This window comes from Copadichromis virginalis, linkage group LG23 (assembly GCF_057382275.1).
Source record: "Copadichromis virginalis isolate Kocher_CV1m ecotype Utaka linkage group LG23, C_Virginalis_male_GT1.1, whole genome shotgun sequence".
In the NCBI taxonomy this organism is placed as follows: Eukaryota; Metazoa; Chordata; class Actinopteri; order Cichliformes; family Cichlidae; genus Copadichromis; species Copadichromis virginalis.
In genome coordinates, this window is record NC_140639.1 from 16,189,884 (window position 1) to 16,206,956 (window position 17,073).

General features: G+C 40.0%; 1 protein-coding gene across 2 annotated transcripts in view; it reads right to left on the reverse strand.

Moving 5' to 3' along the window:
• Positions 1 to 17,073, reverse strand: part of LOC146680541 (uncharacterized) — a 91,361-nt gene that overhangs the window by 8,374 nt on the left and 65,914 nt on the right. For both annotated transcript variants that reach the window (XM_085449722.1, XM_085449721.1), the window contains 2 exons: positions 14,637 to 14,789; positions 3,092 to 3,134 (listed from right to left, as the gene is read on the reverse strand). In XM_085449722.1, coding sequence (XP_085305848.1) covers positions 3,092 to 3,134; positions 14,637 to 14,789 — 196 coding nt within the window. The remainder of the gene's footprint in view (positions 1 to 3,091; positions 3,135 to 14,636; positions 14,790 to 17,073) is intronic.

Genomic DNA, 17,073 nt, shown 5'->3' on the forward strand with positions numbered 1-17,073 from the left:
CTCTGGTTCAGTAGCGCTGCGTCTGCTCGCCTTTATCGGCCCATCACAGCAAATGCAGCCAACAAACCAGAGGCCTCGCAATTCTTCAGAGATGGCCTGCACATCAAAGCTTTCTAGCAGGATGTCGCAGATAGCATCCCCACTACGTGGCTGAAATTAAAGTCGAAACAAGCTAGAGAGCTCACGTTCAGAGGGAATGTTGATGCTGGAGATCATGTTTTTGACCGCAGTAATGTTTCAGGGATTTTTAGGATGTTTTGTGAGGGCCTTGCAAAATATGAGGACCTGCTCCTCTGAAACCTTTTCACGTTTCTTTCATTTATAAAGGTATAGGTCTTCACATTGGAAAAGCTTATTGGTGCTTGTTTGTACACTGAAAAGCCGTGCATGCATAAAGGTAGACTTGGACCAGAATCCTCTCCGCTCACACTTTGTTGTGTCTATTGTCACGAGCTGTGACAGTAGAAGTCTATCTGTGATGTTATTGTTGGTTGCACTATAGACCACCATAAGTTGCAGTGCCAAAATGACACGATGACACAGGTGGATGCAGAACTGAATTTAGCAGATATCCTTGTTTGGTGAAACAATATCCTGCAGACTTTTGAACGTCTGTTTGTATAAAGTTTAATTTCAGTCAGGAAGCTTCATTTTTGCATTGGGTTGATAACGTGTGGATTTCTACATTACATTTTGCCTGGTGCAGCTTTATTCTCCTGAGTTATTTTCTCTCTAAAGAGATCAGGTCAGGATGGCTCCAACTGCTAATTAGTTTTTGAGCTAGGCCAAGCCAAGCACTATAGCTAATTGCTGCATGTTTCCATTAGCTCCACAGGAAGCTGTTAGCAGGGTAAAATCACTGTTTCTTGTATTGTACTGAATACAAACACACTGTGATCACATCTTCCTGCAGTTGATCGCAACACAAACTATTATCTGGCCCAGCATGTGCTTCGAAGATGGGAATCTGCTACAACTCGCTGTCGTTTGCTGTCTTCAAAGAGATGCTGTTTTTTTTTCAAGGTGTTGATAAAATGGTAAAGACAGGGAGTCGGTCTGCTGTAGGTGTGCTACCCAGCAACCTACGGTAAATGGCCTGTATTTATATAGCGCTTTACTCGTCCCTAAGGACCCCAAAGCGCTTTACACATCCAGTCATTCACCCGTTCACCCACACATTGATGGCAAGCCACCCTGGGGCGCACTGACAGAGGCGAGGCTGCCGGACACTGGCGCCACCGGGCCCTCTGACCCTTGAGTAGGCAACTGGTAAAGTGTCTTGCCCAAGGACACAACAACCGAGACTGTCTAAGCCGGGGGTCGAACCAGCAACCTTCTGATTATAAGGCGAACTCCCAACTCTTGAGCCACAATCGCCCGGTGACTGAAGGGGTCACCGGGCACAAACAAGATCGCATGCAATCTTGTTTGTGATAACAGTGGATTACTGTGATGAGCAGGTGAAAATTGCATCTGCAGACACAAATGGCAACGTTGTTGCTGCAGGACAGCAATTTAACTATGTGGAGCAGGGAAATTATTTTACTGCTATTGTTAAATAATTGTCATCATTACCATTGCATTAATAATACAATCTGGAGTTTATATTGCATTCAGGGGTTGAACAGTGTGTGTCTTTCAGAAAGGCTAAAAGTAACAGGACAGGAAACAGGCTTGGAGAGTTTTGCAGAAGTGGAAGTTATTTTGAGCAGCAGGCTAAGACGAGGCTTTAACAATGTAACAGATAGCTTTAAGAAGGCCTTAAGCAGTTATGACTATTTTATACACAATGCATATCTGTGCTTATTTGAGTTGATGTTCAGGTTCATTAATGGTCTTAAGCTTCATCTAGTGAGAGTGTCTAGATGATCCATGCTGAGGGAAAACTAGAACATAGAAGGAATTGCAGTACATGCTTACAAAACACTTATATATCAGGTCATTTTATATTAAGGTTTAAGTAGAGGTTCTTGGTTAAAACATTTATTTAGTAGAAGACATACATATAGTCTCACTGAGCCTCTGGTCTGGTAAAAGGTCAGAAGTGCAACAGGTGAATTGAGAAAGAGCATGTGAGGTCAACACATACACACACATGAGTTAAATTTATTTAGAGGAGAGATTAGTCATGTCTGGTTGTAACTACAAAAGTGTCTCGGTAAAAGAGGAACCGTCCTTGTTGTCTCGGCAAGAAAGAGGAACAATTCACTTTAAGACAAGAACGGAAAGTACCAGCCATGAAAATAGAAGATGATCTTCTGGGTGAAAAGCCATTGTGGTGATGATCTGATCTATGTATAAAATGTATCTGTGACGCATGAAGGGGCGTCAGTAAATCAAACCCTGATGCTATAAAATATCTGTTTATGCTTTGATTAAGTCGAGGACTACTGGCTGTCTGCGTACAGAGTGTCTTCCCACACGTGTGTTCATTAAAATCATTGTTTGACCAAGAGCTTCTGGACCAAGGGTGGTTTGTACTCTCCTTCCTCAATTTTGAACCTTAACAACTACAAAAACAAAAACAAAAAAAGTCACTTGACAACCAGCTGAGTCAGATCCCCTATTGCAAAAGACAGATTGCAGACAAGTTGTGGTGATCAGTGCAGAGTTATTCTGAGTGATTGCAACATGTTAGCAATCTGTGTTCTGAGAGTAACTGCAGTCACTTCAAGTCAAACTGAGTTTGTTTAGAGACAGGTTGACGCTCCCCAGGGAATTTGTGCAGTTGCCTTGGTATTAAAAATGGTTGACCTGAGGTTGAGGGTGCTGCACGCTCCACCTCTGGTGAATCAGTTGGTTGCTGCAGCTACCTGTAATCTGTTTCAGACAGCAGAAAAATTCAATGGAACCAATGTGCAACCCTCGATTGTAGCCAGGAGGTTGCTGTTATTTATATCTAGCCTGCATGAGCCAAAGCACTTTATCAAATGAGATATGGGGTGTGTGATCTTTCTTTCAAATAGCTTCCTACAGGTAACAATTTATGCTTATTATTATTATTTAATCCACGATATCTGTAATATAAAAAAATATCTAAATTTTCCAGTTGACCAATACAAACACACAAAAAAGGGTTGGATAGTCATACCTTAGTCAGTGGAATAGTGGCAATCTCTCCTGCTTTTTCTGACCTGAGGGGAGCAGACAAACAAATACATGGAAATAAAAAACAGAAAATAAGTTTATCTCAGTGTTACAGATCTGTGAGGAGGTGAGTTGACTGCTGTTAACCGGTCTCTCAGCCACAGCTGTAAATGTGCCACCGAGCAACAAAAATCTTTATCTAATGTTTAACGCCAGCAGTGACACTTTATCAGCATTTCTTAGAAATCTTGTGAAATAACAAATAAACTACTTTTTAAGAGAAAAACCTTTAGCACACAATTCATCAGATTCCCCACAAAGAAGTAATAAAATGATTCAGTCTCAGTCAATTTCCTCTGATATATTTCATCTATGTAAACCTCACTGAACAGAGAAATTGAATCAGTGAGTAAGTCAGAAAGGGATTTGAATGTTATTAAGGGAGGATTTTCTCCCTGTTAACCCATACATACATATATATAGTCCGTGTGTCCTTTAAAGGTGAAGAAGTTTCTCTTCAAGGTTAGAGTGGCGTAAAACAAACCATAATATAATGCTAAATTAGGTTCACATCAATTGAAGCTTTTCATAACCACACCATAAATTCTAGCAGCACAGTTGCAATCCATTTCATTGTTCACTCAGAAACATTGTTGTCAACAAGCCGACCTCCACTTGCATTTCCAGAACCTTATTTTGTATGATGAGCAGGATTATCTACAGAGGAAGCGAAAGATAGAATGCACAATTCAGTTTAATTCACACATAGGACACAAAAAACTCTGATCTGCACTTCTTTTGCACATAAAAACCATGGATATGACCTGTGGCAGTGCATTAGCTTAACAGACACTGGCCACACCCCAGTATCATAGATAAACCAAGTAAAGGCTTACGTCTGAAAAATGTGTCTTGTGCACTGTTCATTTGACTGTTTTGAGTACAGACTGTATATAAAAGATGGAGGCACGTACCATCTGATAAAATCAGATGTCACAGAGGCGAGTTGGGGAGTTTTAACAGCCCCGCCCTTAACTGTACACTGCTCGTTTTACTTTAAATGCAACCATAATGATCAAATGTTGTATTCAGTAACACTTGTATGTATCTGTATATATGATAAGTTGCATGTCTTCATTTGACCGATTTCCTTTGATGTTTGTCTTTTGGAGAAACAACATTTAACACACTTGAAGCAGAGCATATGGTTTTGTACTGACATACCTGCGCTGTCTTATGCTACATTAATCTTTCTGACCCTTTACGTTTTTAATAGTAATTATCATTTATAAATGGCTCCCCTCTACATTAATTAATCTTCATTAGGAGTCAGTGAAATAGAGCCTGGCTCTCTCAGGTTTGCTGGGAGCTGGCCAACTCCCGGCCGGCAGAGGGATCTCCTGGGGAGAAACAAGAATACTACAGCAGGGGGAAAATATTGTCCTAAATATTAAATTAGCCACAAATGGTAGTAAAGCATATGGCAGGTCAGGGCTAAACCTATGAATCAGTGTTTCCATTTTAAACTCTAATTTCAGCCATTTGTCTGCTGCTGCTGTAATGTGCTGTAGGTTTCATTAGTTACTCTGTTGTTTTTCTTTGCAGCCAAACTAACAGAACTAAATGTTGTGCTGTGAAAAGAGGTTAGAGAAAGTTAAAGACTCGAGAATATGACAACAACAGTCGGTGTGCACACGTGAAAACTTGGAGTTGCATCATAATTGCATAACAGTGAAATATAACATACCACCATAATGAAGAGAACAACCTTCAACTCAACTGAAACAAAACTAGGGAGCTGAATGAAACAATGAGACAAAGGTACGCCACATTGTTTACGTCACTGAAGCTGACGTACAGCAGCGTCTCCACCCTTAGAAGCAAATGCTTATCAATGAGACTGAAGAACTCAAAAAGTCTTATTAATCACTAAAGAGAAGAAATAGAAAGTTTTCTAACTGGAAGCTTCACACGATATGGGATGTGCACAGCCCAATATCAGAAAGCCCTGCTGTCGGGGGGATTGGAACCATCAGGGTTCCTGCCACATTTGTAAATTCAATCAATGACTCTAAAGACCTTTTAAAAACCTCAGTCTATTAAAAGAAACCTAGAACCAAATAAGACTGAAATCACAAGTTGGGATTTTAGGAAGAAAACACATAAACCTACATAAACTTCTGTTTTTTGTGGCAGACATGACAGTAAAGTCTTTGGATTTTGGACTGCTATGTAAAACAAGGAATCTTGGAGATAAAGTTAGGGAGGGCAGTCTGAGATGGCTGTAAGGAACGATAGTGGATATACTGAACAAAGAATGTTGAATATGGAGCTGCCATGTAGCGGAGGTTCAAGGATGTAGTGAAGGAGGACATGCTCACAGTTGCTGTGATAGAGGAGGATGCTAGGGATAAGGAGACACAGAGGCAGATGATCCACAGCATGGCAGTGCTTAAGGATGCGGCTGAAAAAAACTTGACGAAACAGTCACTGTTGTATGAGAAAGCTTAACCATGATTTGATGTTCTCTGGTTGATTGGGCCAAAACATCTTTCACTTCATGCTGAAAATAAACTTCCAGTTGTGTCTCTCTCATTCATATTTTTCCTTTGATGCAGGCAAACATCAGCAGCTGAATGCTGGAGTACTGAATGTTTCGGCGATGTTAAATGTTGAGGTTCTCCAGCCCTAAAAATCTTAGAACCATAGTGTCTAACCAGATTATTACTGTGTTACTGGCTTCCAGAAACATTGTGACATCCTATCTCAGAATGATGCTGATGCTGATGGAACTAGTTCAACTAGTTCAAGCATTTACTACTTCCAGGCTGGACTATTGTTATTCATTATTATCAGGTTGTTTTAAAAACATAAAAAGCCTTCAGTTGATCCAATATGCTGCAGTGAGACTGACAGGGACCAAAATAAGAGCATATTTGTCACTATATTGGCTCCCAAATAAATCCACAATTGAATATAAAATCCTTTTCCTCACAGACGAAGTCTTGAATAATTAGAACCTTAGCTTAAAGACCATATACTACCATATCACTCAAACAGTGCACTCTTTTCTCTGACTGCAGGCTTACTTGTTGTTCCTAGGATATTTAAAGAGTAGAATGGGAGGCAGAGTCTTCAGTTGTCATGCGCCTCTCCTGTGGAACCAGCTCCCAGTACGGATTTGCAAGACAAACTATTTATCTTTAAGACTGGGCTTAAAACTTTCCTCTTTGATAAAGCATATAGTTAGTCCTGGATTGGGTGACCCTGAATCACTGCAATAGGCTTAGACTGCTGGGGCCTTCCGATGATGCACCGAGTGTCGTCTTAAATCACCTCTTTTACATTTTCACATGTGTTTAAACAGCACTGTGCATTTAATCATTAATTTCTGGGTGTCTTCCACAGTGTGTCTTATGTCTTGTCTCTCTCCCCTTACCCCCAACCAGTCGCAGATGGCGGCCCCGTCATGAGTCTGGTTCCACTGGAGGTTTCTTCCTGTTAAAAGGGAGTTTTTCCTTCCGACTGTCACCATGTGCTTGCTCATAGCAGGTCATGTCATAGTTGGAATGTTCTATATTTGTTCTGTATGATTGTTTTTTTCAACATTAAGTGCCTTGAGATGACTGTTGTGATTTGGTTCTATATAAATAAAATTGAAGTGAATTTATCACTTCTGTCGTGTCCTGTTGCTTAGGTAGAATTCTCACTTAAAGCATTTTTTAAAAATGGAAAGAAGTGATTCAGCAGTGTCACTAAAGGAGGCGGCTTTGTGGCCACTTAACAAGTACAGTGTGAATGATCAGGCAACACTGGGGACTGACTGCTGCTCAAGTGTAGCATACACAGAGACAGAGCTTCTTAACAGCTATGGGAAGCTGCTGCTAGAGTGTCCTTTTCTTTACTGAAAACACAGGAGTTTTGGAGCTTTGACAGTCACTAGAAACACATTTATGGCCCTTTGGCAGATTTCCAGTGTGTGTTACTGTGCTGTAGTGAAGCCGGCTGCTTTATTACAAGAGGCTCTCTCACTGTGCGTCTGTGGAGGATTGTCAGTACAAGCTGGTTAATGTGGGATGCTTCCCCCCCTCTTAATTATCCGGAGAAGAAACACTACTTAAACATGTTAAAAATAAATTATGATTAATCGCACTGTGCACCCAGTGGCCAGTTCATTATTTTATTGCAGATTGTTTTTAAACTATGATTTATCTTTGTGTTCATTAGTTTACCTCCTATGTGAGGGGCAGAGGGCAGCAGTGTGTGTGTGTGTGTGTAGGTCTTTAAGCTTTGGTAAGCAGGTGACCCGTGGCTGCTCTATAATTGGTTGCTTCAGATTTCCCACAGCAGCTCTCTGTGCCCCAGACGCTCCCGTCTTTATTGGTAGTGCATTGGTATGTTTGCTGTTTTTTGACCTCGTGGGATTGAACTGCTGCCCCTCTTCCAAACATACAATTAACAGCGAACTGACCGGTACTGCTGCAGACTGACAGTTCAGGGATACCCTCACTTTTCAGAACAGGAGCCCGAGTATCTGTTTCACAACTCTCCCTGTTTGCTGTACTGTGATGTGTGTGACAATTGAGGCCGGGTTGCAAGACTTAAAAGAAAAAGAAAATGGCTACAGCCATCTAGAAAAACTGCTATGAGGCTAAATAACTATCTGAAGGCTAAAAAGCAATGAAGAGGTAAAAAAGCAAAAAACAAATCCCAAACCTCCAAAAACAAAATATATACATTTTGTTCAGAAAAACTTTAAAATATGGCTTTGCAAGAGAATTTTTCCCGTATATTGAAAGTCAACAGTGACACCACCGCTTACAGGAACTCTGAAAACTAAGCAGAATTAGTTCCTTGACTGTATGTTCTGAGAAAACAAAAAGGATCTACAAGGATATTTTTTTAAATTAATGCAGGCAGATGAAATGATCATACTGCTAAAACAGAGCCGAGCGTCACCCATGACAAAAATAGTGTGCTGGGATGATTATCAGTTTGCACCAGTCTGCTGCAACCAGTCCCTGTCATATAAATGAAAAGGAACCATGAGGAGAGAGTCGCATGCAAAGGAAACAAAAAAAAAGACAAACAGTTGATGTGTCAGAAAGGCAGTTCACATTAGTTATTTTGAGAATCCTCACGTCACACTTGCAGAATGTTTTGAATTCAGCACAGTCTTATTTCCACTGAGAACATTATGACACTGGCCTTGGATGTAACAGGTGACGTAGGAGTGCTAATCAGGAGCCACCTTCAACAACCTCTGCTTTCCTGATGACATCAACTTACTGGTAGGGTCATCAGCTGCACTGCAGCATCTGCTAAACTCAGTGAATACCAGGCAAAGCATGGAGCGACTCAAAAACACGTGCACGTGCACCAGCAAAGAGCACGAGCTTTTAAATATCAAGGTCAACGAAAGCAGCAATAATAATATTTTCAGCCTGTCTGAGCGTCATTATCAACCCCGCATGTGTTCTCTTAACACAATAAATCTTGACAGCGAGTCAGAGTTTCATGTTTTTGTTTGATTGTGGTGTCGCAAAATTATTTTGCAAAGATGTATTTCTTTTAAGCAAATTAAAATAAATGATTTTCATTTGTATCAAAGTCTTCATGAAAGTCAAATTTTACCTAACAGCAGTTTTTAATTTAAAAACAGGCAAATATAACTAGAGACGTGTCTCTTATGCATAAAGCCTGATGGATTTTCATCGGTGATTGACAACACTGATCTGCACCTCGCTGCATCCTTTTATACCAATGAGGGTGATAAAAATATTACAAATTTAACACTGTCCAGAGAAAAAAAACAACACCAGAAATCTGCTGCATAGCTTCATAGCTTTCATGCAGATTATAATTTATTAGACATTAGTTTTGGCTTTTTATACCCAACCAACTAACGCCTGGGCATCTAGGACAAAGCCAAATAAGCTTTCTATTATGATGTGAACAGGTTATCCCAAAAATAGATTTGTCATTGTGTGATCTCAGGAATTTGAATGCACGAACTTGAGAGAAAAGATCAAATACACACTGCTCCCATGCAGAATGTAAAAAACAAATATTCAATAAAGGTTGATCAAAGAAGAAGAACCTACTTTGACTGTTGCAATACCACAAGGGGTCACCACCGCAGCTAGCTCTGCATGTTTGACGTGGCAGACTTTTATACTGGATGCCTTTTCTGATGCCGGAACGAAACTTAAAAATGTTTGAGCGCTAAAGTAAACACCATTATATGTTCATTTAGCTGGGCTTCACATAATTTTAAAAATGCTTTGGAATCAGGTTAATCTAAAGCAAAATGACCAGAAAACTCAGTTTACTGGTGAAACTTTACATAGTCATGTGATATTTGATGAACACAGATTATTCTTGCCTTTTCTTAAAGTATAACTTAACGTATTGCCAGACGGGCCTTAAATTAGCAACATCCTGGCTTTACAGCACAATAACTCACATCTGCCTTACTTTCTAATTCCTTTCACTTTTTTCCTCTGTCTTACTGCAGTGGCTGCGCAGCCAGTTTTGAAACTCTTGGTTGTGACATACTGAGTCACAGCGGGGGGATAAGGGAGACAAAGCTAATTAGAAGGACAAGCAACAGCAAAGACGACGCACCGTGCATCATTTGTGGTGTTTCAAATCGCCAAAACTAATAAGCCTTAGACAGTCGGGGAACAGCTTTTGTTTCTCACTTTGAGCAAATTCTGTGAAAGGAAACAAGCTTCAGGACTGATGACAAATGTTCCACTTTTCAGATACACAGAGTCGCAGCACACACAACCAAATGGGGGACAATTTCTAAATAAACTGTGACATCAACACATGCACAGTCTGTGATCCAAGTCAAGGATGAGGACAGTTTTGAAACAGGGTGAGGGCCGCAGCTTTCTGCAGCCTTTGTTTCTCCAGTGGACAATTTGTCTGTGTTTCATGTAGTTGCAGAGCAGCCAAGTTGGCATTTTCACCACCCATCTTTTTCTGGCGCCACAGTATAAATCATAGACGGTATAAAAGATTGTCGTAGCCCTCTGATTTCACCCACTGAAGTATCAAGATTAGAATTTCAACTTCGTCATCTTGACTGTTGAAGCCAGATGTGACGAGCAAAGGCTGAACGTGTCCTTTGGCCAATTTATAACCAGCTGTGTGAAATTTCTGGTTGATTGGATTGGTGATTGATTGGACTCCTTTGTTAGCCCAACCAATCACCAATCAGATATTAATTCAGATAGATAGTTATTAAGATAGGTAGATTTATTATTTTGTTTTTAGTTCATTTAGCAATTTCAAACATGTTAAAATTTAGATGAGATGTATTAGTTTGCCTCAACCCGAACAAGAATGTAAAACAATACAATTAAACTTCCTGCAGCCTCAGTGAGGTACGGGTAGTCCAGGTAGTCCAGGTCTCAAATTAGGAGTCAACTTTCTAATTAACCTGGAGCATTAATTCCAGCTTTATATAGAAATATGCATGGAAATGGGTGCAGACGACCATGACCTCTTGCTGTACTTTGATGGCAGGTGGTTGAGGAAAGGTGCTGACCTGCTTGTTTTACCTTTTTCTGCACAAAGTGCCAAGCTGGCTTAACTGACGCTTGTACTCATCTGAATGAAAGCATGCAAGACTCAGGCACATCCATCCCAATGAACAGGGATCCATTTACAGCACTCACAGGCGCGTGGGGCTTGTTTTCATGTTCTGACCTTGTAAAGTATGAAAGATGCAGTGTGTACTATGCTGCCAAAGGCAACTGTCACAACCATTTTAACCAACCCTGACATCCTGTTCAAGAAACCCACGGCTGAAGGCTCGGACTGCAGGTTCCACTGCTGTGAGAAATCCCACATACAGCCCAACACAAGACATGCTCTAAAGCATGAATGGAAATGAATATATTAATGCAATGAATATGGCCCAAAGCGACTAACAACAGTGGTTCCAACTTTGTGGCATCACAATGCTACCAGTTTTTTAGCATTGGCACCAAACTTTCTGAGTGGAAATACATGAAACTGATGTCAGGCTAGGCCTTGGCACTACTTTGGGTGAAAAAGAAGCAATCATCAGGTTGTCGTCCTGACAGAGACAAACCAACAAATGATGTTTAAAACAGACTTTTACCAAACTGAAAGTAAATCACCACTATGAACAGATGAGCAGATGGGTTTTCATTCATAACACAGAGTAAACATTTCTTTAAGCAAGAAATCGCCTTTTATCTTATTTCTACTATTAGATCAAGACCAATATCCATTTGCAGTTTGCATACATAACAAACAGCCACATTTAAGCTTCTTTCTTTTTGCTGATCATTCTTAACCCAGGTATGTTTTTCTTAAATGTGCAACAGTTAAAAAGCTATTTCAGAACAATTAGGAATTACATTGAAGTGGTTATTCACACAAAGGTATGGATTTTATAGCTTATAATGCCGTTTTTATTTGTTAATTTAGGGGCAAGTCAGTTGTGAAAGCTCTTTTTAACTTCATAGTGGCAACAAATCTAAACTGAGGAGTCAGTTGTCAACAAATTTCAAGAAAGCCCACGATTATCAAGGTGAAACTTCCTCAACAGCAAGGCCATTGGAACATTCAAAGGGATGTATCGACAGCATAAGTCACTGAAGGTGCCGTTTTCATATACATAAATATATATAAAGCACAAAGCACAACTAAAGGTGAAGGATGCATGGAAACTTTCTGTGTTTGCATGGACACTTCCAGCATGCACATCCTTTGATGAGCGAGCCAAGGACTTGATAAAGGCAGACTTATCAACAGCCCAGCACCTCAAGTGAGCCTTCCAACATTTTCCAGATGGACAAATGCTCTCCAATCACCTTTACTTTGACTTTCCAAGACTCCCAAATTGTCTTTTGTCTAATTGCAACAGTCTAAAAGCAAACAGTTGTTTCTGATCCCAGTGACACATGAGACTAGCGACAAGGCTGCAAAAATCCTCTGTCCTTACTTTTATCGTTTATATTCCATCCTTCATTCCACCATGGCTTTAAAAGCACAAAGCTGCTCTGAACGACTCAACAGATGAGGGGAACAAGGTTAGAGGACTGGGATTTGGAACAGTATAAACAACCATGTGATCTTAATAGATGATTTATAAAAAGCCACCAGGGGGCACTGTTGTCATAGAAAAGCTCTGCAAACGCAGAAGTGCAGGTACCTGTCACTGAGGTTGTCTCAACCATGTGGGTCACAGGAGCTCTGTTTTTTTCCTTTCCTTTTTTTTTTTTTAAAGAGATGAACAATGAGCAGTGATGGGTAAGGGGGAAAGAATAACACAGAAATAAAAATTCATGCCAAGCAATCAGAATGAAAAATGGTTGTTCTGCAAATCAGTGTAATGAAAGAGGATTTAATGGAAAGGGAAAGCCTGAGCCAGGGAGCGATTACAATTCAAAGATGCTTTGAAATAATTACATATTCAGTACAAGAGCTGCTAATTGCACATATTCACACAATTCTCTGCTGATGTATCATCACTGTCAAACTTGGCCATCAACGAAATGGCATACTGTACAATGCTGATGACAAAAAGCCAACTTAGTATCAGAAATGGAAATCTGGTGCCATTTTTTGATGATCTCAGAATGGGTGTGGATAATGTAATAGCATAAAAAGAGCTTCATACCTGCCAAATTATTTAAAGGCTGACCTGAAATGACTGCTATTTGACACTGTTATTCTACTACAGATAACCCAGGACATTTAATCTGGAATATCTGCTATCCTCTGGTTCTCTCCTTTCAAGGTGCGGCATTTATGCCCTTCAATATCCAGATTTACATACTGTCCACTGAGTCTGTCTCTCAGTGCTTCATATGCTGGGATTAGAGTGGGATTTGGGAGGTGGGGACCAGAACTTCCAAGTAGCAATGCCTCAAGGTTAACTGACTCGAATAATCATTATTGTGAGCTCCGGTACATTTGCTCTCTTTATGTGAAGGCTATGACCACCTGACCGGTGCTGGTTTTGAGGTTTGCTTTAGCCACCAACATTCTACAATATACAGGCAGATGTTCCGTGAGCCTTTGTAGCTGCGTTCCAAATCATATTTTTAAAAGCGTCTTTCCTTCAAAGTTATACTTCGCCTTCATCTTTGCTGGTGAAAAACACTGTGGTCACAAAGGGATGGACATGATAAGCAACAATAATCTGACTGTTGTGTTTACACGATGCTCGGTTAGTATTAGCATTGCATAGAAAATATCCTCCTCCACCACCAGCCCGAACTGTCGATACAAAGCAGGATGGATCCATGCTTTCATGTTGTTTACACCAAATTCTGACCCCTCTATCTGAATGCTGACGCAAAATCAAGACTAATCAGACCAGACACCATTTTTCCAACCTTCTGTTGTCCAATTATGGTGAGCCTATGTGAACTGCAAGCTCAGTTTGCCGTTGTCAGCTGATAGAGTGCCACCAAGTGTGGTCTTCTGCTGGTATTCTAAACGCATTAGGTTTCTGCCATGTTATTAGCTCATTAACAAGCATTTGAACTGTGGCTGGAGTGCAGTTCATCACTATGAGCTGTACCACAGTACTGCAAACTGCCCAGTTAAGCCTGCACCTGCTGTCAGTATAACCTTCATAATCACTTCCAAGTTTGAATTAACTTCAGCAACACCTGTCCAGATCCACACTCTGAATGAAAAAATCCAACATAAATCAGGACGTTACATAGGTAAGCTTTAAATTACCAGCTGATCGGATGCCACTTGCTACCTTTGAACGTGATCTCTTATCTTCTTCTCTTAAATCGTTTGTGATTTCTGACAGCACAGTTATCACACATTGTTATAATTGCTTATTAAGTGAAGGTGAGAACAAAACCATCCCATGGCCCACTTTAACCCCTGTTCATATCTATTTCTAACTACTCTTAACTCTTTCTCAGCTATTGTTTCTCAAGGTCTATGAATCAACCATCAATATTCAAGCCAACATGAGTGGGAAATCTGAGCGTTCCTTGCATCCTGATGAGAGCCCTTTTTCTAAGCTAATATTAGCAAGATGGAAATCAAAGATGCACTGAGGCAAGGCACAAGCATGGACATCACTTCCTTTGGATTTTTATAGAAAATTTGTGTCTTTGTTTCATTCCAGTATCCAACACACAAAAAAGAGATTTTATGACAGCGAGAACGACACCCGCTGAAGAAACAACACTCGCACAAACTGAACCTCGACTGAGTGTCCAACACCTGCTGTTTCTAAAGTAAATACTAAACGATTGGCCTGTATTTGAAACAAGTGATCTAGTGGTTCTGCAGTGAGCAGACGAATTTTGCAAAACCCGAGCAATAGGTTTACACATGAACATGCAGATAACAGTGAGCAAAGAGCTTTTTCTTGATAAAGAAACTTCCAAACAGCTGTTTAGGACAGATTTGAAACCCTGCTTTACATATTAGCACATATTTATTCAAAGGATACAACCATAAGTGTCAGGCTTGTGGCTAAAGATGGAAAGACAGAACAGGAGAGGTAAGCACTTTAAGTACAGACTCACTCTTCTAGCGAGATGTTAGAGTATTTCTGTGAGGAGACTGAGGATGGAGGACCAGAGGGGCTGCTGTAGTCAGGCCTGGTTGTTGTTGTTTCCGGTGTCATCCTCCTCTCTGGGAATGATGTCTGCGGGACAATTTCCAGCACTGCCCAGCACCTAACACACACAACAAAACCCTGTCATATTAATAAAGGGTATGTAATTTAGTGCTTGATGGTCTGTGACTTCTTTAACTTTGAATTAAATATTACAATTACACACAAAACCTAAAAGCATATATATGAAAAAACTCAGTGGTTTGTTAGCCGAGTAGTATTTCTATTACTCTGCAAGAAGCAAATGTATGCAAACCTTAAAAATGTAGGAAAACTGTTGAACAGTCCTACACACCAGCTTGGAGGACTTGTACACTTGAATTATCAGAACACATTCAGCTCTGGGATGTTTGTTAGTTTCATCACATGAATTGCTTGTTTCAGGCTGCTGGAAGAAGGTCAGGACTTTGACTCGGGCTTTCCAAAACATCATCTTGCTTCTTTGATCATTTTTTGGTAAAACAACTTGTATGCTGATGCTTTTTTTTTTTTTAACCCACTTTCTCTTAATGTTCAATTCATGAACAGATGTTGCTTCATTCTTTATAAATTTGCAGTAATATTCTATCGATGATGACCCGCCCTGGTGCAGATTAATTATAACCGTCTCAAACAGTCATAATGCGGCCACCACGTTTTACAGATGGGATAAGCTCCCGGTTCAAACAGCCTTCTGATTCATCCTTTAGTGTTAGTAAACTTCTCATTCATGAACATGTACACAATGTGAGAAGCTGCTTAGATGTTATCCTGGGCTCCCATGTGACCTTTCACACTATTAGACACCGTGCTCTGTGAGGGAACACTGGACACTCCAGTCGGGTGAAGCAATGTTCTTCATTTCCTTCATTTGTAGCCTGTCTGTTTGACTGCTGCTGAACATCAATAAGCCTTTTTTGAGGTCCATGGAGATCTTCTTTGTTCATGATTCACTTCCTAAAACAATGTTGTGAAGCTCAGACACTGGGCTGATCCCTGATCTTTACATAAACCAGGGCACACACTCACACCTGACTGTCATCCTGCTACCTGAAAACAATAGAATAATGTAAATAATAATAATAATAATAATAATAATAAGAAAGGTCAAAAACTTGAGAATTTTTTTCTACTAGGCTAATTATTGGAAGCATAAAATTGCTATATTATAATATTTAACACTTCAGAAAACTCTCTTTTGATAACTGATATATTAATAGACATGTACACAAGGCATATTGTGACTGGCAGTTGCATTAGTAGAGAACAGCAGCCTTGGATCTTGGAAATCTCCTAACTAACTGCGCGAGCGTCCAAAAGTCTGCATTCCCTGACAACGATAGCAGTCGTACTTCTAACGGTAGCTTAATTTCTATCCTTTGGAAAATGAAACCAACCCCGAGTCTGAGTTGGAAACAGAGACTTTGTATCCTCTGTAGGCTTTAAAAGTAGTAGACAGCATGAATGAATGAATGAATTACAAATTTATCACAAAGACTGATATCATTTTAATTATTGATACATATTAAGCAGTGGCGAAGCCTCATTTTAGTTGGCAGAGCAATACATCAAGAAAATGAGGTGATCTTTAAAACCTGACAAAGCCTCTCATGATATTATTCTACACACATAACAGCTAGTTATACTATTTTCATCCAACTGCTAGACAACACCGTTACTGGGTGTGTTGATAATTTACTCTCTCCAACACCACAGGCTGCTGTTGTGCTAGTTTCCCATTGCTATACTTGACAAGGGCATCTATTTCCTTGTGCATTATGTGTATAGGATCTCTCTGTGCAGCTTGTCTGCTGGGTTCTGTACTGCACAGCCTTGGAGCCGTGCCCCCTGCTGAAACTCCTGCTGCTCGATAGGTTGGGACAGAGTTTCAAAAGCATAGCTTATTCTGAAAAGAAACACAAGTTCTCGTGTGTAAATTTAGCAGTTTGTTTTATTTTAACTGGCTTCTTCCCTCCAAAGTAATTTTTTTTTAGTTATTATAAATATTAATGAAGCCATTTATTTGACAACAATGTGCCGAGATTAATTCTTTAATTGTTATAATTATAAATAATTCTTCTTTTGCTCATGTTTTAAACAAGATGACAACAAACAAACTAAAGAAACGTCTGAAAAACTGAAATTGCCAATTTATGCTTACTCCAAAAGCAAGTCAGTCGCCAGGAACTCCCATGTTAAATTTTCCAGTATGCTTATAGCCCGCTGCAAAACGTTTGGTCTCTATAGCCAATTTCCCTGCTTGATGATAATTGGATAAGGGAGGAGTTGTATTATAACTCTCTTATGTTGTACTAAGGCTTGATCTGCCCACCAAACCTGGTTGTTAAAGTATTAAACATATAGAA